Source organism: Vanessa atalanta, chromosome 2, assembly GCF_905147765.1.
Source record: "Vanessa atalanta chromosome 2, ilVanAtal1.2, whole genome shotgun sequence".
In the NCBI taxonomy this organism is placed as follows: domain Eukaryota; kingdom Metazoa; phylum Arthropoda; class Insecta; order Lepidoptera; family Nymphalidae; genus Vanessa; species Vanessa atalanta.
This window is the reverse complement of record NC_061872.1, coordinates 6,203,150-6,228,496: the sequence shown is the minus strand read 5'-3', so window position 1 is coordinate 6,228,496 and position 25,347 is coordinate 6,203,150. Positions and strand designations below refer to the sequence as shown.

Sequence of the window (25,347 nt, the reverse complement as noted above, 5' to 3'; positions counted from 1 at the left end):
AGTAGATGTGCTATCGCTATGAGGTCGTGTTAAATTAAAAAGCCTGTGATTGAAAATAAACCTTTATTCTTTCAATCATTTAAAATATTTATAAATATAGAACTTTGTACAATGCATTAACATGCGTACACATGATATGAAAGTCGGTGCGTGTCATAAGCTTTTGAGCTTTTTCGTGAAAAATTAATGAAAATAAAAAGCAGAAAACACGCACGCGAGAACACAAGCGACCGTCGGTCGCCGATGTTCGTGGATGAATGAATGTTTGATGGATTAAACGTCCACAAGCGACAAGGCAAATATTAGGAACGTTTAAAATATTTAGCAGACGGAAATGGTAGGTTACCAGTACAACACTACTCTAGCCTACGACTGTCTATTTCACGATTAAATTAAAATATCACAATATGTACATATTACTCAAGACTATTCAATAATATCAATATTACTATGTGACACAAGATTTTAAATATCCGATTTAAATAATTCAAGATATTACACAGATCCCAAAACTAGCTACACGATTTAACTGCCAATAGTGGAGATAGGACCCAACTATAAAAAAATATGAAACTTATTGACTTAATTTTATTCGACTTTCATTTGGTTTATAGTTGCGCAACTCGATTCCACAAATCACGCGATCGACGATCACGCAATTTCCGTCACATCGATTAGTATAAATCTAATTTACAATCCGCCTTCAACAGTCGAAGCTCCTTCGTTCTCACTTTCCAATTCGAAATAATACTATCGGTCGACTTCCGACCCCACACGGATCGTTTCGATCCTTTCAATACTACAAGGCACTTCCGATTCCAACGGCTTCACTCGACGGGCCGAGCCCGAAAAGTACTCGCAACAAATAAATTACATTCACTTGCCACTTCCCTACGTCCGATCGTCCTCGGCACTGGGTCACTAGAATTATTAAGAATCGACGGCGGAGCGACGACGACGACGACGCCGGTCGTCGAACTCGAAAGTCAAATCACGAGCGTCTCGACGACGCAGGAGGACAGCCGCCGGGCCGCGGCTCGCGTCACACGGAGCGCTGCGAGCGGCGTCAGAAGCGGCGCAGCGCGGCCGCGGCGCCCGCGCCCGCCTTGCGCGTGGGCTGCACCGACAGCGGCGCCACCAGCACCGAGCCGCCCTCGCCGCCGCCACTCGCGCCCATCTCCTGCGAGACATCGAGCTTTAGTATATTAGGACGATTCGACCTTCGCACCGACCGACCGACCGACGGAGGCGACGTACGTTTATATTATTACAACTGGCGAGTCTCATCTGCGCGAGCTGCGAGGCGGGCGTCAGGTTGGAGGTGGACCCGAACGGTGAGATCATGGATGACATCGCCCGCTTCAGCTTCGAGGGCGTCTTATTGAAGGAGAGCGCGCGCCCGACCTGCGAACATTCAACTTCGGTTTTTAGAATGTAATACATTATATTAAATTTCCTGGATCAATTTAGGTGTTGTTGTTTATTTGTTAATTTTTTGAGCATAAAAGTTCACAATTATTTCAATATAAAATAAAATCTTTTTTGGAAAAACATACTTCGTACTATATCAGAAAGAGTACCTACGAAAATTACATTTATAATTCTCTTCAAAAATTTAAATGTACTACACACTAATAAAAGATAATTACCAAAGATATGTAACAGACCACCCACCAGTACTTAATCGTAGTTGAAGCAAACATCACACCAAATAAATTGCCAATTTACACAAAATAAAAAAAAAATGTACCTTAATATATGTACCTTAAAATATTAATATTATTCATTTATTGTACATTGTAAATTTATTCAATGCATAAAATCAAAACGATACACATTAAGTACTACAACTGTATAAATATTATGCGACCAGTATTTAGATATATTTCATAAATATTTTTATATGAAGATGACAAAAATATGATCGGCTTGTTAATCTGTGAGTGACCCCAAATCCCTAAAGTACTAACACATAAATGACATGAAATATCAAAATAATAGATAGCCCGAAAACCTCAGGTATGGCACGCTCACAAACAGTTAATCACAAATGATGTCTAGCAAAGCGTTAATTTTAATGATTTCGTAATTTGAAATGTGAGAAACAATCATTTAAGATATGACGCGATGCGTTTTAATAAGCATTGAAATATACCGGATGCGTACACGCTGATTCCTGCCAATAAATAATTGATGTCACATTTTCTGCTTTGTTTAAAAAGCTCGATCAAAGAATTCACACTGATGCGTTAAAGGTGGTAAGCAAGAAAAAAACCGCTAGCTCTCAAATGGCGTTAAACAAATAGTAGAAAATGATCAACAATCAGGTACAGCGAGGACTCAGGGAGCAGCGTGCGCGAGGTGTGTCGCGAGGTGTGTCGCGGGGTGTGTCGCGAGGTGTGGCGTCAGACCTGTGCGAGTAAGTGAGCGCGCAATACCCATGTGTCTAGCAGGACGGCGCCCGGGTCGGCGCGCAGCCAGCCGCCCAGCCCCGCCAGCGCCTCCAGCTACAACAGAGCGCGCTACAGCGGCCGACACCCAGATATCGTGTTCTAGTTGCGACATCTTATTTATACATCTATTTTACTTTCATTTAACTGGCACGCGACTGAGGCGAATTTATTTAAGTAACATTATTTGAGATGATTAAAAAATATACATTATAAGGAGACTATATCCTGAGCTCGACGATTTCTGATGACAATTTAGAGATACACGAGTAACGAATATGAAAATATGTCTCAAGATTGTGCAATGAGTGTTAAAGTAGACAAATAAAAATCAAATCAATCAAAATTAAGCGGAACGTATAAAATGAAACTTAATGCAATATACAACAGTATTACGATACTTGGATTTCCGAAATTGATTTTCATGCCTTAGTTACTGAACATGTTATACCAATATATTACTACGACTTACCGAGACTGTTATTATTGTTACTTTAAATCCAAACTTAAGTTACAATAAATCCAATCATGCTGATAGCACTTCTTATTAAAATTAAAAAGTATGACTACATATCTCGTGATACATGTTAAACACGAAGAAGTAACTCGAATTTAATATAATTTTACAAAATAAAAGAAAAGCCTTAACATAATATACATATTATTGAAATCTTGCGTTAACGTATAAAATTTTTTAATTGCGTACCTTAATTCTGGTGCGAGCGGCGAACTTAGACACTTTAGAGAGAGTACTCAGTGCAAGATCGCTGGTGTCGATATCGAGCTGATGCGACTCGAGGCATGCCAGAAATTTGTCCTGTTTATAGATATGAAATTTTTAATTTTGCGTTTTTAGATCAGAACTTTGTTATTTTTATAAAATAAGCTATAAAGATGATTTTATAGCCCTTCTAGTAATCGTAATTAGGTATAATCAAAGCACGAATGGGACGTACCTTTTGGAACAAAGTTGGTTTTTAATTTAATAATAAGAATATTGTTAGAAGATTTGATTGATGAGTAAAAAGAGCAGTAACATTCTGGCAATTTTACCATCGCCACATTGGTCAAGCAGTAATACTTAGTATTGGTGAATGTTGTGTTTCGGTTTGTTGGGTGAGTAAGCCAGTGTAATTACAGACACAAAGGACATAACAACTCAGTTCCTAAGGTGAGTGCACCATTGCGATGAAGGAATGGTTAAAATTTTCTGAGGCAATAATGTCTATGGACAGTGATGACCATCAGGTTGCCCATTTGCCGGTCCGCTCACTTATGCTATGAAAAAATAGAAAAAAGTACAATTCCTGCAGTTGAACGTACATACGTAATCCGCTAGAATACCACCACCCTTTCGGCTTTGGCGACTATTGATAACTAGGACAATTACTGTTCATAAAATTATTTGATAATTCTCCTTCGTTCGAGAATTGTCATTTCGGATATATTTTGACAGTTTCGTCCCATTCATATAATGCACAATGATTAACAAAGTAAATATGACGAGTGGATTTTAAAAATTATACTAACGGCATCAGCTTTACAGACAGTATTGGCCATCTGCCTGCACAGCTGTCGTAGGAAATGTGATTTGTCGACGGTTTCATCAGTTATCATGAACGAGTATAATTTCTCCTTCAGCTCCTGGTTACTCCGACACATGAGCGCGAACACGTTGTGACAATCTGACAACATATCGTCTATTAATGTACGCTTACGCTTCATTATTAATCTTACGCTTCAATCAGAACAAAAATTGTAACAGCATAAAAGCAACATAACATAAGCTTTATAGTTACCTTCCGCTTCCCGTATATCGACGACGCGTTTGACGGTGCTGAGCGGCATGAGGGAGATGTGTCGGTACGGCTTGCTGGAGCCGATGCGCATCGTGCCCGTGCCATTTGTAGGACTTTTACTATTGAAAGCCTACGAGTAGATTTTATGTAATTCTAAATTCAGCCTTATTTTAATATAATAAAGTAAAAAAAAAGTATTTTATTCTAAATACTAAGCACAAGCAAAAACAAAGTTCACCTTGGATCTTTTCTTGCATACTTCCATCGTATCCGTGAAAAGAAACAAAACAAGATGGTCTCCTCGCCCAGAGAGTTCCTTCGACAACTCGACCACTTCACAGCGGGATACGAACGATCTATGCGATGAGACGAGATGGGCCTGCAATCGATCAATATCTTTGATATTTTAAATAGTAAAAAGCCGTTCTAACTAGGGTCATCATAATATCCTGATACGAATCAAAGAAAAAAAATATAGTTAGATGTGTAGAATTTCCTCACCGGACACTGGTCGATGTCGTTGTAAATGTCGAACATCTGCAGCTGCCCCTCGGTCTTGCGCTTGTCCTCGTTGATGTGCGACATGACCTCGCGCAGGCCGGCCAGCGCCGACACCAGCGCCGCGTGGTCGGGGTTGCTCTTGTGCGTGTGCTTCAGAATATCTGCGATGAGAGCGACGTTCATCAGTTCGAAGTTAATTTATATGGAATATGCTTCACAAGATTCTTTTAAATATTTTTCGTAATAAAATTAAGTCGTGAAGAAATATTTTAAAATAGCTGTTGAAGCATATAAGTTATATAAGAACTTACCATCCAATAACAGACTTATACTGGGTAATCGCTGCACTGGTCTTATTAACAATTCCTGCAAGCTTTGTCGCCCACATTCGGGTTTCGTTTGACAAATTTTCAGGAATGCATGAAATCTAAAAAAAAAATTTCAATGTATTCGAAAAATCTCAGATAACTTGATTAAGTTTGTCAGAAACTTTTAAAAAGCAACATTTCTACTTCACTACGTACCTTGGGTTCTCACGGTCGCATTGTTGCAGCATCTCCTTGGTGTTCTCGAAGAAGTTAACGAAGGGCGGGTAGGCCTTCACCATGTCGGGCGTGTACTTGAGCACGAGCCGCCCGATGCTCACCTCCTCGCTCCAATGCGCCTGTGCGTAGTGAAGCTCTTCCAGCATCCGTCTGAAAATAATATTAGTAATGTACTTTGCATCATATATTTCTCTTAACTTGTAGTAATGCAGTAGGGAGTTATATAGCTTGTGTTCTGAAACAAGTGCAACGTGTTTTTCAGGTTACTTATATTAAATAAAAAACTAAGAAATTAAGTTAAATTTATAATTTTAAAGTCTATATGATGTTTATATTAAAGATAAGATTAAAATTTATATATAGACTCACTGGTGTAATTCATAAATAGGCGGTAAATTGCCAAAAATAATTTTGAGTTCTGTGTTATTGAGCAAAGCCTGATTTTTGCCATTACTAGTGTCCTCTTCGGCCATTTCTTCCAGCGGTTGTTTAAACATCTACAAAACGATTACAAATGTTAATACACTTTACAAGTACAGGACTACACGCAAGTTATATTTATAACGATTTGGCTACATTTCATCCTTACATTTACAATGGTGTGTAATATTCCAACATAATTCGATTCTGTCTGAAGTAGTTCCATGAAAACTTGCTGTCGCGGTGACATTAATTTTCGCACCACATTATCAGGTACTTCGGACTCTATAAATTAAAAAAAACATTCCTCACAATAAGTCGAAACGACAACAACGCGATACCATCGATACGCGATATCATCGTTCCTCGTGTGATAATTCACCTTCTAGGAGCTGCTTGCCGTCCGGCGAGGGAGTGCAGTCGAGCAAATTTCCGGACAGGCTGAGCAGCACGGCGTCGCCCACCGACGAGCGGCGTTTGTATAGCGTCGAGTCGCCGCCCCGCAGCTTGCGCTTGCGGAGCCGCTGCAGCGCCGCCGGCGTGCCGCCCGCCGCGCCCGCGCCCTCCTCCGCGCCCGCGCCGCACGCACCGCCCACCGACGACCGCCTCGACACCTCCTCCAAATACTGTGGCGGATTTGGCATTCGGCTCACTCCATTTTTACATACCTCCCAAAATTAATATATTTTGAGAGCGTCATAATTCGCGGATAGAAATCAGTTCACTTTAGTCTTTGAATTTGATACTTACGTCTTTAAAAAGGTACTCTCTTTCATCCTGCGCTTCCTCATTTTGGACCGAAGCCCAAAACCATTCCGCCTTGACGACGTGGACTCGCAGCGAGCACTCCGGTGCCACCACTGTATTGTGCTCGTCTACCACCTGAATTATAGAGGTTCGATAATAAAACCGATACAAAATAAGATTATACATTTATAATAATTACAATATAACCATATGGTCAGTTTAAATGTAAAATAATGATATAAACGATATGAATAACTCACACCTCCTTGTGCACGCTCTATAAGCACCTACACATTCGACGTAACATGCAAGCATAACAGCGAAGGATTTTCATGTATGAACCTATCTCGAATTTGGCGACGAACATTTAAAAGGTCTTTGGCATGACAAGCTTAATCTAATATTTAGTATTGAACTGTAATTAAATGGGGTTAGTACCGGTAGCGATAGTCCATGGCATTGCGACAAGGCACGGGCGTCGCGGGTGGGAGGCGGCGAGGCGCGCAGCTCGGCGCGGCGCGGCGAGGGGACGGGGGCGGGACGGGGGGCGGGGCCGCCGCGCTCCGCCCCACCGCAGATAGAGTGCCGGTGGGCGCGGAGCCAAACGCTTTGAGGTGTCTTAAATATTACCGAATCGTCCAACTCGTCAACATCTCCATCTTCTCTGACCGGTGTCCTCATGTCGGTGCTGTCCACAGTGTCCACTTGGACCGGGGATATATCGAAATTCATATCATCGAGGTCTCTCTTTGGCGTTGACATATTTTTCAATTCTGAAGGTAGATGATTGGCGTCTACCTGGACTGTATTGCGTTCAGCTCTCTTTTCATATTTCTTTTTTCGTTCGCTTCTAAATGAAGCAGTAAATGATTTAACACTTCTTCTTAATTTCGATGCTGATTTTACAGTTTTCGAACTTCGAATAGATGCAAAAGATATATCGAAGAATCCGGATTGCTTACTGATATTCATGGACGAAATAGATGTGTTGTCGTATTCTCTAATCGGCGAGGAAGTCGAAGCTACAAATTCTCCCGCTGGGTCCGTAGGCTTTACATTCTCTGGAGTTAAGGCTTCAACAGTGATATCACCCGAAGTTTTAGAAACGGATTCTTTTTTGGTTCTTTTAAAAATAGTAGGTTTGTTTTTAAATTTAAACGAGTCTTTAATTTTAAGTCTTTTAATAGACTTCCAATTAACATCTTCTGATTTATCAGGAGATAAGTTATTGCTATCTATTGTACTGATTTGGAAATTAGATTCCGTAGAATTACGACTTCTTTTTTTACCAGAAGATATTGTAGTATTAGAATGTTGTAAATCTTTGTTTACCGCTGAAACGGGCAACAGAAAACCAGGATCATCTTTTGGGTCTAATTCACATAAGCTCTTCGTTAGAGAAGAATGCAGAGATCCCGCCTCCGCCAAACAATCGACTATATTAAATACATTCAAAGACTTATTTCTAAAAACTTCTCGCTTTTCTTTACTATTATTTCTGCCTCCACCGTGAATAATTTGCGACAGATATTTGTTTTCTTTATTGCTACCTTTATATTTCCGCGTTTCAGCATTAGATGAGTTACTTGTGTCATAAACATCGGAACACATATCGTCTATAAATGATTTGCCTATATTAATAATACTGATATCTTCAGACTGAGACTTTTCTTTATCATTGCTTAATCTATTTCTAATACTGTCCCTTGCTAATTTCAAGCATTCTTCTCTGTCATCTTGTAGTGTTTCATCGTTTGTTTGGTTGGTTTGTTTGTTTGGACTAGCGCGACGGCCCGAAAGGCGAGCCGATAGCCTACGGTAGAGAGAGCTCTTGGGAGTGGTTTGGGATCGATTCGGTGTAGATCGGAGGGGTTTGGTTGAAGTATTGGGAGTGTTGAGATGGGGTGATAGGATAAGCGAACGACCGAAAGTCTCCCCATTGGCCATTACCTGAAACATGTGTGAAACACACCACGCAATGATGTAATGAAGCCATTCCAAATACAAACATGCACAACGATTTTATTACTATTGTGATAGAAAAAGTTAGACACAGATAAGCGAGTAATTCTAAATCGATTAAAAGTAATAAAAAAGTATAAACTTCATTTCGCTGCGAACGTTTAATCATAGCGTTTATTTAAATTTCATAGTCTAAATAAGATTATGATTGTGGGTTTAGAGTTAAATGTACAAGGATTACCCACAAGCATTCATCAAAGCAAAATTCAAGGTTATTAGATGAACAGAAAGCAAATGAAAATTTCAAACAGTAACTGTGAAATGACAGATGTATACAAACAGTGCAATACCGTACACTAATGTTATGAGTGAAATGTATGTAATTATAAATAAGCTTTGAATTGAGGTAGCTATTGGATCGTTAGAAGTAAGGCAGTGACAGAAGCCCCGTGTTGCAACAACTAATGGAAGACAACATTTAAACAGACAATGGGTTGACTTCGCCGTGCGGGAAGGAAGTGCCTACTCGTGGTACTACTGCTTTGCCCAATTGTATCATTGATAGGTATTTGTACGATCACAGTGAATAATTATATTGAACTGAATCGCTCTTCAACGTCTGTATCTCACGTTAACGTGTTATTTTGTTAATAAAATCGTTCCTGGCTCACGTCAATTGTTTTGACAAACAATTGACACTTGAGATATTGCCTCAATACTGTGCTGATGTAAGAAGAATAGAAAGCATAAAATAACAAGGTAACTACCACTACCCGTAATCGGAGTGTCTACAATGTAACTAACCATAAGCTAATAGTATTCGTGTTCCCAACGGTACTACGTGCATGCTGATTTCATAATGCTAAAATTAGTGTCTAATGTGCCATATAGTGTATAAATAAATTGGCATGTTAAGAATTTGGAGGTAAACGTTCTGCGATTAACATTCGTATAAACAAAATCATCAGTGAATTGAGTATTGGTGGCTTCGTTCATCACTATTTCTATATATCACTTATAGTATGTTAATGGTCGCCTACATTGAACCTAGTATAATTAATTATGCTATATAATAAAGTGCTATCTTTTTTTTAATAAGATCTAGGTTCTATACGAACAGTTATATTAATAAATTATCTTTTAAATTTATTTGTAATGAATATGATTTACATTAATATTTTATTATATCGATTAAATATACGTAAATAAGTAAAGCCAATAAAGTTTTTATTGAAATAAATAAATTAATAACCAGAGCACAATGATGGGTAAAATTTTAAATTATCAACAACCAATTTATTAACAGATCTGAAACCGCTGAAGGGTAGAAATACTAGCCGTATTTTGTTGAATTTGTATGTAAACAAAAATGTGTGTGTAAAGGTGTCGTAGTAGTGCAGCGTGTACTCACGACGTGCGTGCAGTCGGCGTCGTCCAGCGCGCAGGTGGCGCCGCCGTTGCTGGCGAGCACCTCCGCCATGTGCTGCGTCTCGTCCTCCGGGAACCCGACGAAGCACACGCGCGCCCCCGCGAACACCTTCAGCTTGTGCTCCTTCTGTAAGAACAAAATTTAATTTTAAACTATGTCTTACTAACCCATCTCGATTTCAAACGGGTGAAAAATAAGGATGTTACTAATGTCTATTTATTGAATTAGGATATTCAAGACCCTTCTAATAATTCAGTATGGAACCATGCACCTACCGTGCATTATGCACTTCAACATTTTTTTTCAATCATTTATTAATTTGCATGTATTGTAATACCTCAATAATGTTATGTAATGTATAGAAATTCGTCCTGACTACAATAATTTCATCTACAACATTACTCTATTTAAAAATGAAAACAATTAAACAATTTCCCACTTATGATATTAGTAGATTAAAATCAACAGAAAACGTACAAAACTATTCAATTAAAATATACAAAAAAATACACCGTAACCTTTTTTTTAAACATATAAGTAGTTTACAATTTAGCTAATGTACTACATTTAGTTACTATAATAAATAGATGGAAAATTGCTTTTCTGAATTGATTGTTAAATGAAACTTGGTATTTTTTTAATTCATCAGGTAAAAAATACTTCTATTGTGAGATGACCTCCGGTTTGTCAATCACACCGAATGACTCCATAGATTTTATCTCTGTTATTCATGTCTACCCGCATCTATTTGGTATAGAAATAAAACAAGTCCCCAACGTTTTATGTGATACATGCATTTAAATTGAATGTATTAAATGTAGTATTATAGTATATATAGTATGTACAGTGTAGTGTATATATATATAGTTAAGCTTTAATTAATTTACATAAAAACTTCTCACACATCGACACTGTATAAAACAAAGTGGTGCGTAATCTCATTCGAGCTAATTTTTGAAAATATACTTCGTGTACAATACTTACAATCATAGCATCGTCAGTCGCAAGGCACGCGGGGTCGTCCCGACGCTCCCAGCAGGCGTCGACCCAGGAGCGCGCCAGCACCGGCAGGCCGAAGCCCGATGCGTATCGGTACTTGTCACCCGTGGCCGCCGCCGCGATCAGATGCGTCACTTTACTCGACATGTCTTTACGGATCGACCCACCCATATAGTGGATCAGTGTTATCAGGTACGTCTGTCGGTGGATCAAATTAAATATTATAGTTAAAAATAATAAATAATACAGCTATTATAGTCTTAATTGATTCATTCAAGTCATTTACACACGATTGGCAATAGGAGATATAGACATATAATATAAGGTTTACAGAACATATTTAGAATTTGGTCGATTTACTATTCCAATCGAAGAAGGAGTAAAGATAAATAACCCTTAGAATTACATATTCCATGCGATTTGCTTATACTTCTGCTGCATTATGCACTACAGACAAGTCTTGACCATTAAATCCTTAGATCTTTACAACAGTATTCTACTTACTTACTTATAAGTATCATTATGTAATTTTACTTAGAATGTTCCGATAATAAAACGTATTTTTTTGCGAAAATATAATGAATACCATTAGTTACTAAATATGTCGACCAATGATACCGCCTCAACTGAATGTCATAGTTGTTTATTCAGCTTTACTCGCCTAGTGATTCGAATATATATCTTTTTATTTAATTTTTATTCACATAAAACACGTACGAGCTCATCCTTTTTTCGGAATCCTGAGAAGCATATGACTGCGCCGCGCATCGCCAGCGAGTACAGAGGTCGTGCGTTCGCTGGCGGCGGCTCCTCGCGCTCCGCCAGCTGCAGCACTGCTGTGGGCCCCAGCACCCTGACGTCAATAACGAAAACTTAAATTCCATATTAGAATACTTACAAGTAAAGTTTTACAACCATTATTTTTATCAATCTTGATGAGCTAAATGAAATTAACTTTTCAAAAGCTTTTTGTAATTTCAATGTTTCTATTCTAGAAAATACTCAATCCTCAATTTTAGACGTGTTAAAAGAAAAAAATATTTCAATAACAAGGTAATATATCTTATAAACTCTACTAATAACAAGTTATATTTAAAGATTTTCATGAAAACGGTTTAAAATAATAAAACATATGAACAGACCAAAATATAAGGCAATAAAAAATAATAAAAGTGCATAAACAGTTGTATAGTTATTTGATCACATCTGTAGCTACGATTCAATCATAATTATGTACATCAATAAAAGCAATAAGTCATACGGAATGTGCAGACTAAAACGTTTTCATAAATTCCTTCACATTAATCATCCTCGCTCGATTACAGAGAACCACTTGTGACCAGTATTGTGATTGAGTTCCAGAATAGATACCGTTACATATTAATAACATAAACATATGTTAAACATTTATTTGTTTGAAATGAGGATTTCCGACTATCATTATAACCGGAAGAATGAAACATAAGGCAAATAAATAACTTCCATTAACATAACAATATTCGTTGCTACATATGGTAGGTACATATCGGTGAAACATCTCACGTAGGAATCACTTTATAACTTACTATCCAATCTCCATATACATGCAGCTGTAAATTAAAATTGAGGAATTTATTGTAACTATTACAATCACAATATATATATTAATTTTAAAACGTTGGCTTGATTTGCAGAATTATTTTTTGTATTTAGATAAATACACTAATATTAAGCCCTTATGCTTGTCTGTTTGCCTTATTTTGCCCTTTGTTGTTGGGAACAAACATGATATAGTATTGTTTGCTGATTTACTCTTTGGTTTTTAAAATTAATAGGAAACAGGTACAGTATGACCATGTAAACAATGCTATGTCTGATATAGTACACTGGTTTAGCGTAAATAATCTTAGGCTGAATAATACAAAAACTAAAATTGTAAAATTTAGCACACCAAACGTGCAAAATGTAAAACCCGATGTACTTATCAATGGGGAAACGATGGATCCATTTGAAACAACTGAATTTCTTGGTCTTACTCTTGATGCCAAGTTACAGTGGCTCCCTCGTATAAACGAATTGGTGGGTAGACTGAGTTCTGCGGCATTGGCGGTCAAAAAAATTAGATTATTTACCGATGTTGATACGGCTCGCCTAGTTTATTTCAGTTACTTTCACAGTATAATGTCCTACGGTATTATGATTTGGGGTAACGCAGCCGCTATCCATACTATATTTGTGCTGCAGAAGAGGGCTATTCGCGCAATCTATAACCTAGGAGCCAAGGAATCATTAAGGTATAAATTTAAAGAAATTAAGATATTAACTGTTGTTTCTCAATATATATTCTGTAATGTTTTGTATGTACGGAAAAATATTAATGTTTTTATAAGAAAATGTGATTCTCATAACATTGGTACAAGGAATAAACAAAATTCTGTAAATAAAAATTAAATGCGAAACTTTTAAATCTAATATGTTTAAGGGATTTTCAAATAACGATCAACGAGTCAGCACTAGTCCCCAAACACTACTTTTTGCATTTCATTTTGTAGGATATTAGACGGCCTTGGGGTAGAGCCGACGGAGGAGTCGCGCTGTGCCAGAAGGCGAGAGAAAAAAATACGAATGCAATATTTTGAGACCCACAAAACTTCGCGATTAAACTTTGAATGTCTGGAATCTTACGAGTCGAAAAGTAAGCTTATAAAGAAAGCGACATGATTGAGGCATACATGACTACAGGGGACAAAGCTCTAATAATTATGCCTTCTGTACCCTGTAAAGGGCCATGGCTAGGCTGATTAAGCTAGTGCGAAGACCCGCGGGTTAACTCATAAGAACCGAGAAGACAAGATTGTTGAAATTGTTAATGTTATTGCGAGCGACAGACTGGCGTCTCGTGGCGCGCAAGCGACGCGATGCACGCATTACAACGTCACGGACAGGATACTAGCGTTGCGGCTATGAACGATAGAAATAGTACTGACGAGTTAAATTCCGATTCCACGGACTCTGTAGTGTAAGCAATCGTCGAGTTTAAATTGGGTTAACTATTGAGTTTATTATTATGTTAGATGAGCATAATAGTAATAAACGAGAGCGTAAAAAACTAAGCTATAGAGTTCCCCAATTGATTAATTTTATTATCTTATTTGAATAAGTTATCCTACTAATTTTATGAATATAAGGGTTCGTAAATGAGGATGTTAGTTAATGGATCACGCAAAAACGGCTGCTAAAGCTAGTTGAAAATAAAGGATCAACATATTACAAACTGCGCTATAATAAATTGGAATTATATTTAAAACTTATAATTATATTCAAATATATGACTGGGACTTTTGATGTAATGTTAAATTAAAACAATAACTTACGATGGCGCTGTATCTCATATGTGTTTATCGAATTATGAAACAGTAGTAAAAATATATAAAAACATGCGTGTTGCAAATTTATTTTCATATCAGGATAACATGAAATTTAATTATTCCTTTACCGGTGCATTTATTTTAAGCACTTAATTTACAATTTTCAAAATTAGATTAACTTATAATACTTTTAAACTTTAGGGTATTTAATAGTAACGGACCCAACAAAATGTTATTTGAAGTCAATACTTATTAATATCGTTCTATCAGTACATTATTTTAAGGACCAATCGAGAAGCATTACCCGGTTGCCATGCTTACATTTCATATTGCAAATATATATTATCTGGTGTTTTAGGTTCAGATAAAATATGCTGAGGTGGTTCTTCTTCTTCAGGTGTCGATGGCAGCCGCGTCGGTCCCATTTTAAGTGTACGTTTTAATTATTGACACTTCAATACTAATACAATCAGATACTAGTCCGGCGTGGGTTCCACACACTGGTGACACATCGGTTACATTCATTGGCACTGAGGTGTATCATTGCGAATGTATATATTTATCATTCACACCATACATACTACACAAACATTGCTTGCACTGATATAGTTTTCCAAAATGATCACGACAAAATAACTAACTGTGTAAATTTATACCGCAACAAAGCGCAAGCGGCACGCGCGTTATGCGTTTCACGTTAGATTGAAAAACAGCCGCGAGGAATGTAAGGCCGAAAATAGCAAGGAGCGTCGCGCGGCCGCAAGGGCGACCCTCGTGCTACGCCGAGCGTCGGCGCAGCTCGCTTACACCTACCCGCACCTTTATTTACATCGTTCCGTGAATTACACTCACAAGATTACCATTTTTTATTAGTGGAAGGTTCTGTGAGCGTGTAATAACCCCGGCATAATATTCAGGGTGAGGTTGACTATTAAATTGTTCTTGCATGTCGTGGCGCCAACAGTCACGTTGAATGTTTAATTTTATGGACCGATTCAATCCGCTTTAAGTTAATACCAACACGAGGTTGTTATCATTAGCTTACCAAAGCTAAAATAATAAACTAAACTTAGTATTACGACACACAAATCATTTTAATGAATTTCGCAATTTCGATAACGCGTTAACAAAACATAGTGTCAAATAAAATGTTCATTTCTGGTCTTTATATAAATAACACTTACGTCACCTTTGAATGTTGGTAGAGGTTTAACAAGTACAATTCATAATAGAGGCACCCGAACTTGTGATTTTAAATAGACGTAATAAAACTCAGGGAAGACAAATTTTATTTAAGAATAAATGTGAAATTTTAATTAGTTCCTATTTTTTGTAATACAAGCTTTATATAATTTAAAAAATAGCACTAAAGTATGTCATCTCGCCATAGACAAGGGACACTACCCATGTGCGCAGGGCCTGTAACAGTGCACATACAGCGATACATGCAACGCAAGTGAACTCTCATATTCATAATCCGATGGGTCGGCGATCCGACCCAACCAGAAAAAGGAACAACGGCTTTCCATTATTTACGTTCCAGGCACAGGAGTATTTAAGCACTGGCTACTTGCATACTCTGGGAATCTACAGATTTCCTTAACAGAAAAGCAATTAGAGTAAAGAGGTAATCGAAATATTATAATAAAATTCAATACCACTGATATTCGCTTGAGGCAATTTTGCCAAAGTCTAGGCCTGGTGCACATTTTGACCTATTCAAGATAAAAGAAGGTGAACGTTGAGGACTTATTCCACTGCGTTACTCCACTGCGGTTTTATGGATGACGATGATATATAGTGGTGGAGGAAGATGAACACGAGGAAGTGAGAACACCGTAATAGTTACATTAGAGGCGAACGTTCGATGTAAGAATATATTAATTGTATCCGTACTCAAAGGTTGCGGAATGATTAAAAAACATATAATATATCATTGTCCTTGAAAAGAAAAACGTTATAGGAAATAAACAAAAAAACAACCTCAATACCCACGTCCACGCGACCGAAGTCACGGTCACATTAATTCATAATGATCTATTTTTACATTGAAATATTATTTTGGGATCATAAATTTCATGGTATTGTCAAAATGTAATAAACCGTGAGTCAGTTTCGTTCCCGGTAATAGTAATAAGTAGATATCCAAAATTAAATTTCGCCAAGCAAACATGCGGCGCGACGGCGGCCGATAAAACAATAAACAATTAATCTCATCAATTGGTATCCGTTTATACACTGTAACAATGAAAGCATCCTCTGCGATGCGTGAAATAAAGTAAATACGGCCGTTTTGATTTACGCCAGAGTTAAATTTACGATATATCATGTCTCACGGTTAGTGGGCTGATGGCGATCGCGGTTCGTGATAGGCTTATTCTTTGTTATTGTAGAAACAAGTAATTTCACTATTATATTTAAAAAAAAATAGCTAATATATATATGTATAAAAGCGAAATACCACTCACTAATTAATCACGAAATCTTAGAAACTATAACACCTACAAACTTGAAATTTGGCTGGTAGGTGCCTTATAGGGACATCCCCGCTAAGGATAGATTTTACGAAACTGCACCCCTAAGGGTTTAAAACGGGGGCTGAAAGCTTGTGTTTTATAAATTACGAGCGGGTAAAGCCCCGCAAGTACAGCTAATACTTGAATAGATGGAAAACATGGTAAAATTCACTCATATTAAAGATAAAAAAGCAGTAAAGTATGAATAATATAGACATTAGAACGTTATTGAAATTCTATATAACGGTAGCATGATTGATTTCAATTGCCCGTAGATTAAAATAGTTATCGAGAGTTTTAAAGTCCTTGAGCAATGGTAATAATTCGTTAAGTCACACTATTCTGTTCGTGTAGAGGTCGCAGCAAGTCATATTAAAAATATGTTGGATTTTTATGCTGTTCATTTCAAAATCTATTAAAGGTAAATATAGTAAAGGTTATCTCAGTATCAAGTGACTCTAAACCAATAATCATTTCGGTGCAGTCAAGTGATGTATTACTGAGACGGTTGTGTTTGAGTTTTCGAATTTTATAGTATGTGAGAATGACACTTCAAATATACATAATATGTAAAGTACATCGACATAATATACAATTGCTTAAAAAAACAAATGATATCTTATAAGGATTTCTACGTTTACATTTACCGCAAAAACAAGGCGGATATCGTAGCGCACATCCGACGCGTCATTTCTATTTTATCTATTTTATTTGAGTATCTGATTATATTATAGACTGCAATCATTTTGTTATGTACTAGCTACCCGTCCCGGCTTTGCACGTGTAGAACAATGGTCTACATACAACGTTTAAATTGAAGGAGAAACATTTACAGATAAGAGTCTTGTTTTATTTTGACCGGGTACTAATAATTAAAAAATGATCGTGAATGTGATATCTACGCATCCACTGCTATCGAAACACATCGAGCATTCGTCGATAAATACTTTAACATGATTAAAACACTTCCATTTAAAATATTAGTATGATAATATAGTAGTAGGTAGTACGATGATTAGTCGACGTTAAGAAGTGCCAAAATATATTGTCACGATTACCAGCGGAAGCCGAAGTTGGACAGTTAAACGGAAACGAGTATATATTGATGCCAATTTCTGAAACTGTATTCAAATCAACAGCCAAACTCAACATATAATTTTATTGTAGACGAAAATATAGTTATTGAAAAAGAAAAATGCAGGTCAGTCCGATATGATAAAAAATTTTTTGAAGTTAAATTAACATTGAATATTTTAATGTGAATTTTATATTTTTCATCTGTCTAAGTTTAAAACTGGCAATCTTGGCCTTAGCTTTGTTTAATATTTTGAAATGATTAAATATGAAAATTAACTTTTGTATTTAAGAGCGAAAACCTTGAGAATTTTATATATACAATATATTATACATACAAATATTCAAATAAAATACTTGAAGTACCAAAGGTAAATTAACAAATCTCTCTATGTTAGAAAATAATAACGCGCATGAAAGCTTTAGTGGAGATCGTTAGCCGCTGCGCGGTGTGCCAATGTTTTTTAATTGCAAATAACGATCAGTTTTAGCGTAGTCGTCAAAATGTTAATGGCCCAATATAAAAATCGTAACTCACGCATTAACTGACTAGCTTGAATTTTATTCAATTACATAAGTTTAATTGTAAATTACAATTTTATTTTTAATAACTATACCTGCTGCTGCACGTTCGACACCATTATCATATTATATTCTTAATAGTAATACATCGCCTTCGAAAGGCGCTTTTAATAGTTTTATATTGTTTAAAATATTTTAATATGTTAGGAATAATTGCATACCGATTGACACAACGCCGATCTTACCTATATTTAGCTTTATGTGCTGCATCGAAGAGTTCTCCCTCAAATGGTGCGGTCACTAGATAGGAGGGAGGCGCCGGCTGCTGCTGCGGTGGAGGCAGGGATTCGGGCCCTCGCACCGTAGCCAGCGCACCCAGTCTCTCGCACGCTGCGCGTACTCGTTCGCACTCGATGCACGATTCGCTCACGTATACACACGGTGTCGTCGAGCCTGGAAACAGTCAATATGGCATCATGGCTTGCAGGTTACCTAAATATGACCGGAAGTTATCGGTTAGACGGTAGACATTTTGAATATTCAATAGAGGCCTATTTTTAGAAACGATTAAATCATTACTCTTTACCATTAACACATACTCTTTTATCATTGTCATTATTTATATGTACTACAATTACATATTAATTTTATAGTTTTTAGGTCCTAATTTATATTATGAAAATACAAATATACATATAGGCAAATTTAAGAATTACTATTCATGTAGGGAACCTGTCAATTTTATCACAAACATTTACTACGACATTTTTCATATATTGCCAATGATATTTGTCATAACTCTGTTTAATTATTATCTATTCAAAAATGTATTTTAATCTTTACGAAAATAATGAAGGTCTACGCCGGTGACGCAAATGTGAACGTCATCCGCAGGATCTGACGGTCCAAATGCTGATCTAAATATAGAACAGTTTCGCTTCAAATTCCAAAGAAGGATATATTTTAGTATTTTGCTCGAGGAAGTCGTGAGACATAAACACAATTTATCTGATTACGACAAATCACAATGAAAAGAACCAGGTACCGTAACTTCTTTGATCCTTTAACATTGAATTTCAAATTTAAATAACAATTCGTATACATACATAAATGTATACATTACATTATATTTTTGTTTACAATAACAATTGCTACGTCGATTATTATACGCTTTACAACTTAAAGTAGAAAAACTATACCAGTATCGATGTTTGTCAAAGAGCAGTCAAGTATATTGGTGTCAAACGTTGAACAAGACAATAATTTTATAAATCTTAGTCGTAAAAGTTTTTGCTACATATAATTATATATATACAGTGTGTAGTGAATGTACAAGTTGGTAGCTCTAGTTATAAGCTTTTTTTAGATTTCTAAGTTCATAATTATTATGGCTAGTTAAGTTATTTATGTCAACGACGTAAACGTCTTTAAGTAGTCGTTGAGACATGTTTGTCCATTTTTAGTTACCACTTTGGAAAGAAACCTCTAAATTTAGTTTCCTATTCCTCTCCCTCAATCCAAATAAAAATATTTCAGCAATTTTTATATACTCAACCAATATTATTATTTCTTATTTTTACCATAACGGAACCTTACCATCTGCGTGGTCGGACACGAAGTAAGTCGAAATATTTTAAAGTTATTTTTTATAATAACACTTTTTTGCTACCTTAAATGTTTCCCTAATAAAAAAAAGTGTTATCATACTTTCTTTTGTAAAATCTAACATAAATAAATGTTTGTCGACCTTTCGGGACGTGTTCCCGCGTCACATAAACGGTTCAGGGTCGCTGACTCACGCGTACGCCGCAAAGGGAACACCCGGCTCTTTTGGCATAATATTGTACTAGGTGAAACTTCTCCAAACACTTTATAAACCTACAACTTTTGTTTCAAATTTCTCAATTCCATTGAGGAATAATTAGTGAATATAGCTTTATCTATACAAATAAATTCATACTTCTTTGACGAGTTTCGGTATTTCTTTGTTTTAATCTTAGCGATCATTTTAAGGTATTTCTAATAATAATATAATAGTCATTTAAATAAAAATAAAAGTTTTGTCGTGTATTGTTAGCGTTTTGTTTGCAGCGACGACGAAGTCGCTAGTATAAGCTAGTAATGTATATAAATTATATTTGGAATATTATAAATGTAACAAAACTAAAGTCCCATGTTTTAATTTAAACGACTAACCCATAATATAGTGGTTACTTATACATTCGTTATTAAAAAAAAACAATGTTAGGCACGTATAAAAAATAGAAACGTATTATTAGTAAACAAATAAATAAAAAGCTAGAGGAAACTTATTTACATATTATCACAACAAAACTACAACTTCTAGGTCAATAGCTTGTCTCATCAAGATTGATATGAATAACAATGACCTTCAGCTCCACTCGGAATACTTTGTGAAGATAGGTGTAAATACCTAAAGCAATGTAACAGGTACTCAGAAGTAAGCCCACAAACTGAGAGAATCGATTAAATGAGGTAAACGTTATGATTTTATATGGGTGGTTTGGTGCAATCGACATGCAACTCATGCATGCGAACTCACAGCCTCCACCGAGATATGACCGCAGTTGCTCTACCAACGCTAGCATGGTTGGCATGCGTGCCGCAAACCACGCTTTACGCCATCTGTAAAAGCTGTGCGTATCAATCATCATATATGAAAGGGTGTCTGAAAGCCCCAAAGTGTCAGGCATTGATATACGAAACAACTTTCGCCGGACCAATATTGTCACTGCCTAAATACAATGTAATTGAATATGTACAACCAACTCAAGCCAAAAGATAGAGTCACATTATCAGTCACAGTTGAATATTAATACAAAATAAGGATTGTTTAGGGTGTAAAAGAACAATAAACAATAACATTGACCTCCTTGAACCACATAAGCAAAATATTTTAATAGTATCGTCTTGAAGTGGGATTTTAGATGTTGTTTTTTTTTTATCTGTAAAATATTATTATTAATTAGCATACCAATTTTAGTTTGAAGCAAAAACAGAGAAGAGTTGTATCTTCATACATTATCACAACAAAATATATAAAAAAATCATTCTTTATAATACTTTTTTTACTTTATGATTATTGAAGATAGTTTATAATTACGGCATAAATGTTTAAAAAATATGGTTAAAAATGTATGTAATAACAATCAATTTTTATAGACTTGAAGCTGCTCAACCACATCCAATATACACATAAAATTGGATAATGTAGTACAAACAAGCATCACAATGTGTATAAAATCCAAATACAGTTTATACTAAAACACGAGAACTATTCATCAGTCAACAATTGACTACTTTCCATCTACTATGTTACATATATTATGATCTTGATATAATGATAAACATTATATTTTATAAATATGTAGTACATCTTGTTTTCCAGGTGAATTTATCTTTAATTTATCAGAAGATTTGACAAACATGTGTCGAAAGACACTCATGATAGCACTTCAAATCTTGGTGGACTCAGTAGTAAAGTTGGTATTTATGCAAAGAGAAGGAATTAAATTTTACAATAGTAGAAAATCATGTATACCTCTTAAATAACTGATATAATAACAAAATTAAAAACTAAATGACTATGATACAGCAACATGTCTTAGTATTCCATTTACTTAGTTTTTGTATATGAGTTACTTTAAGTTATTTTTCATCAGAGGTCTGTAAAAAATATTTCTTGGACATTTACTCTGTGATTTCATTTATTTTTTCCTAAGGCAAAATTGATTATTTAGTAATACTTATAATTGTAGTTAGTCAAAATGCTAAAATATTAACATTCGTGTAGGATCAATACCATAATAATTAAAGGTTTTTTTTTTTATATTGGCTTATAAGTGGCTGAGCTTTTATGTGGCTTATAAAATAACTCAAATTGTGGTGGTGGTAAAAATTAAAAAACAATGAACTTCATACAAAATAATAGTAAAATAGCAAGAAAACATTTCAAATAATAAACTATTTACACAACAAATCATAACTTCTATATAAATCTTCTATGTATAGTTTTAATAGTATTAGAAAATGGGGGCAAATTCTGTTTCACAAACAAAACATTGTGTTTAAAATACAAATATGGTATTCTTTTCTTTTAATTCACTGTCTTATATTTTGATCACTTTCTATATGATAATGTAAGTTACTATTTGATGCATGATGGAAATGTAATGTAAAATGACTTTGAAGTGACTGAAGAACAATAGTATTATATGGGATCTGCTTCCATTACTCCCTGACTATTACATACTCCTAGATAATCCACCACAATATTTATTTTTTGACAAACTCTGTCAATTTTTTATTGCATTAACCTGCAATCTTGGTCGGTCTGTTTGATATAATGTTCTAATGATTTTAAAATAATTTCTTGATGAACTAAAACTTGAAACTAGACTGAAAAAAAGTTCAAAACTAATTGACAAAGCAATGCTCTCATTCTTTTAGTTGTTGTTTTGTTTGTTGGATTGTTGTCTGTAAACTATAGTATATAAACAGAACATTTATCTCCTCTCTTTTTCAATGCAACAAGGTAATATAATAATGATAATTATACATAATGGTCAGATTGTTTTTTTCATGCTGCGCCGACCCCAAGTAAAATTGGGATAAGGACAGGAGGATGGATGGATGGATGGTCAGATTGTTTTTATAACTTGGTATGAGAATAGAAAGAGCCATTGAATTCAAAGAGATTTTCTTAATACTATAAAATAAAAGTTCTATATAAATTCTCTATCTGCATAAGTTCCAAAATAAATATTGCATTACACACATACAAATTGTAAGTTTGCAAACTGTAAATTCAGCACCATCTTTTGCTACTTTTATTCACATCAAAACTGATAATGATATGATTATTAATTTTAATGAATTATAAAAACTAATTACAGACTAATCATTATAACAATAGAGTTAAATTCATAATGGAATGACTTGTTTCAAAATTAGTGAAAAAATGTATTTTATTGATGCATATAATACTTTTTAATAATCTGTTATTTCTTTAAGAATGTTTATTTCTTTATCTTAGTAAATAATAACTAGGTGGAATAAGCCAACAAGTAAAGGATTCTGGTTTATGATCAATGAGACATTTCAAGAGTCACAATTATTTTTTTATACTTTATAATACTCCACAGTGTAAGGTATTAGGATAAGAATTAAAATAATAAGAATACAGTCTCGACAAAATATATGATAATAGTTTGAAAAATCCAAACAAGTTTTTAATAAAACTTTTAATGTCTTATGCACTTTCAAAAATGAAGATATATTTATTATTTATATAGATTTATAAGAATATATTTAAATAGGTAACAGCTATTAATTAGAAACGATTCGCAAAGGAATGTTTTTATTTTGAAAATTTAGTTTTCTAACAATGTCTCATTGATATATTCCATAAAATTTTAATAAATTGGATATATACAAATATTATATAACTCGAAATAAATAAATATAAGAATTCTAATCATTACTAGAAAACAAAGGTACTAAAAGAATGTTTTATTATTATAATACCTAAAAAACAAAAATATTTAATCTCTCATTTCTACCGTTTAATAGAAATTTTAAATCTTGACATACAGTATCAGAAAGCAAATTTAATCACACTTTGACCACAGGTTGATTTCTTTTTTTAACAATAAATGAGTTCGTTAAATTGTGGTAAGTATATTAAACACCTGTAAAAATATATGGTTATGGAAATATTACCATCATTCTCCTGATTTTTGTCAGTTGAAGAGATGCTTCCTGCTTGTGACATGCCCTTAGACATTTCGTCCATCTTGCGAACCACCGATTCGTTATATCAATCACATAACATTAATAACAAAACTATTTACAAAACCTAACAAAACACATTGATTCACTTCACTTTATATAACACAAGGTCTTTTTTGTAAAAATCGACGATCCGTCCAATCTAATAACATTTCTGAAATTTTCAATAACACGACGTAAACGAAGCGAGTACAAATGAAGTTGAATGAAGCATTCATAGATAATGTAGTAATTATATTATGCAGGTATACTTGTGTAGCATTAGGTGAATACTTCACGTTAGTCCAAATATTTATTTAATTAAATGATTGATATATAGCTTCGTAATTTAGGCTCACTATTGTTAATTCTAACAGCTTACATTACAGTTTAAAATACTGGTTATTGCTAGTAAATTTATGGTTGACACCACATCTTCATTGGTTATTACCGAATGTGAGACCCTGGCTTAATGTTTCTATGTGAAGTACTATTACTATTATTACTATTTTTTATATCAAGAAAAGCCATATATACAGTTATTACTTAATAAAAATTTGTAAGTTAATATTTTTACAAATGTTTATAATTTTACCGATTTGTAAATGGAGGAAAAAATTTAAAAATAAGTTTAATATTACTTCTGAGTCCATACAATACAAATTTTATAAATTGTAAATCTTTAGTAACATAAATAAATTTATAGAAATTTGAAGGCATGAATCTTGTATTATTTAGTAAACCAGATATTACGGTACTGTTGTGTATTGTTAAGCAAAAAAAATAAAAATACGGATAAAGATGTAACTAAAAATGTTATACTGGATCTCGTTTTAATCTGCTGGAAAACAAGAATGAATGAACCTTTAGCGAGGAACATGGTCTATGCTGTTCTGAAAGAAGGCGCATTAATATTTTTTTCATGGCAAAGGTGGCAAACGAGCACTTGGTTCATCTGATGGAAATTGACTACCACCGCCACACACCTGCAAGACCCGAAAATTTGCAGGTGCATTGTTGACCTATAATAAACGCGGAGCCCTTGTCTTGAAGGTTCTCAAGTCATCTTGTTTCGTAATAACGGCTGGTTAAAGCTGGTTCCATGGAGTGATTGAGTGAGGCAAAAAATGCGTTAAAAGCCGCACCATTGTGGATTTCCGACAACGTGGTGGCGTGGATGGGATTTGGAATTCTGTCGCGATGTCGTGAAATTCAACAGAAAAATGCGGTAAAAGATGCAGAGGGA

At 35.1% G+C, this 25,347-nt stretch overlaps 1 protein-coding gene across 7 annotated transcripts; it reads right to left on the bottom strand.

The window, feature by feature from the left end:
* Positions 1 to 48: 48 nt before the first annotated feature.
* Positions 49 to 24,327, bottom strand: LOC125075880 (protein ECT2). Of its 7 annotated transcripts, XM_047687723.1 has the most exons (21): positions 24,054 to 24,327; positions 20,875 to 20,957; positions 18,557 to 18,764; positions 11,570 to 11,705; positions 10,838 to 11,050; positions 9,836 to 9,979; positions 6,901 to 8,412; positions 6,466 to 6,597; positions 6,098 to 6,383; positions 5,885 to 6,000; positions 5,665 to 5,792; positions 5,275 to 5,445; positions 5,062 to 5,177; positions 4,751 to 4,911; positions 4,488 to 4,628; positions 4,250 to 4,379; positions 3,981 to 4,135; positions 3,157 to 3,267; positions 2,412 to 2,507; positions 1,258 to 1,404; positions 49 to 1,180 (listed from the first exon to the last, which is right to left on the bottom strand). In XM_047687723.1, exons 2-21 carry the CDS (start codon positions 20,927 to 20,929, stop codon positions 1,067 to 1,069), a joined length of 4,272 nt encoding a protein of 1,423 aa, XP_047543679.1. In that variant the 5' UTR covers positions 20,930 to 20,957; positions 24,054 to 24,327; the 3' UTR covers positions 49 to 1,066. The 7 variants fall into 7 exon arrangements, with proteins under 7 accessions (XP_047543679.1, XP_047543670.1, XP_047543688.1 ...); XM_047687714.1 differs by lacking the exon at positions 20,875 to 20,957; XM_047687732.1 differs by lacking the exon at positions 20,875 to 20,957 and having other exon boundaries at positions 2,439 to 2,507.
* Positions 24,328 to 25,347: the final 1,020 nt, after the last annotated feature.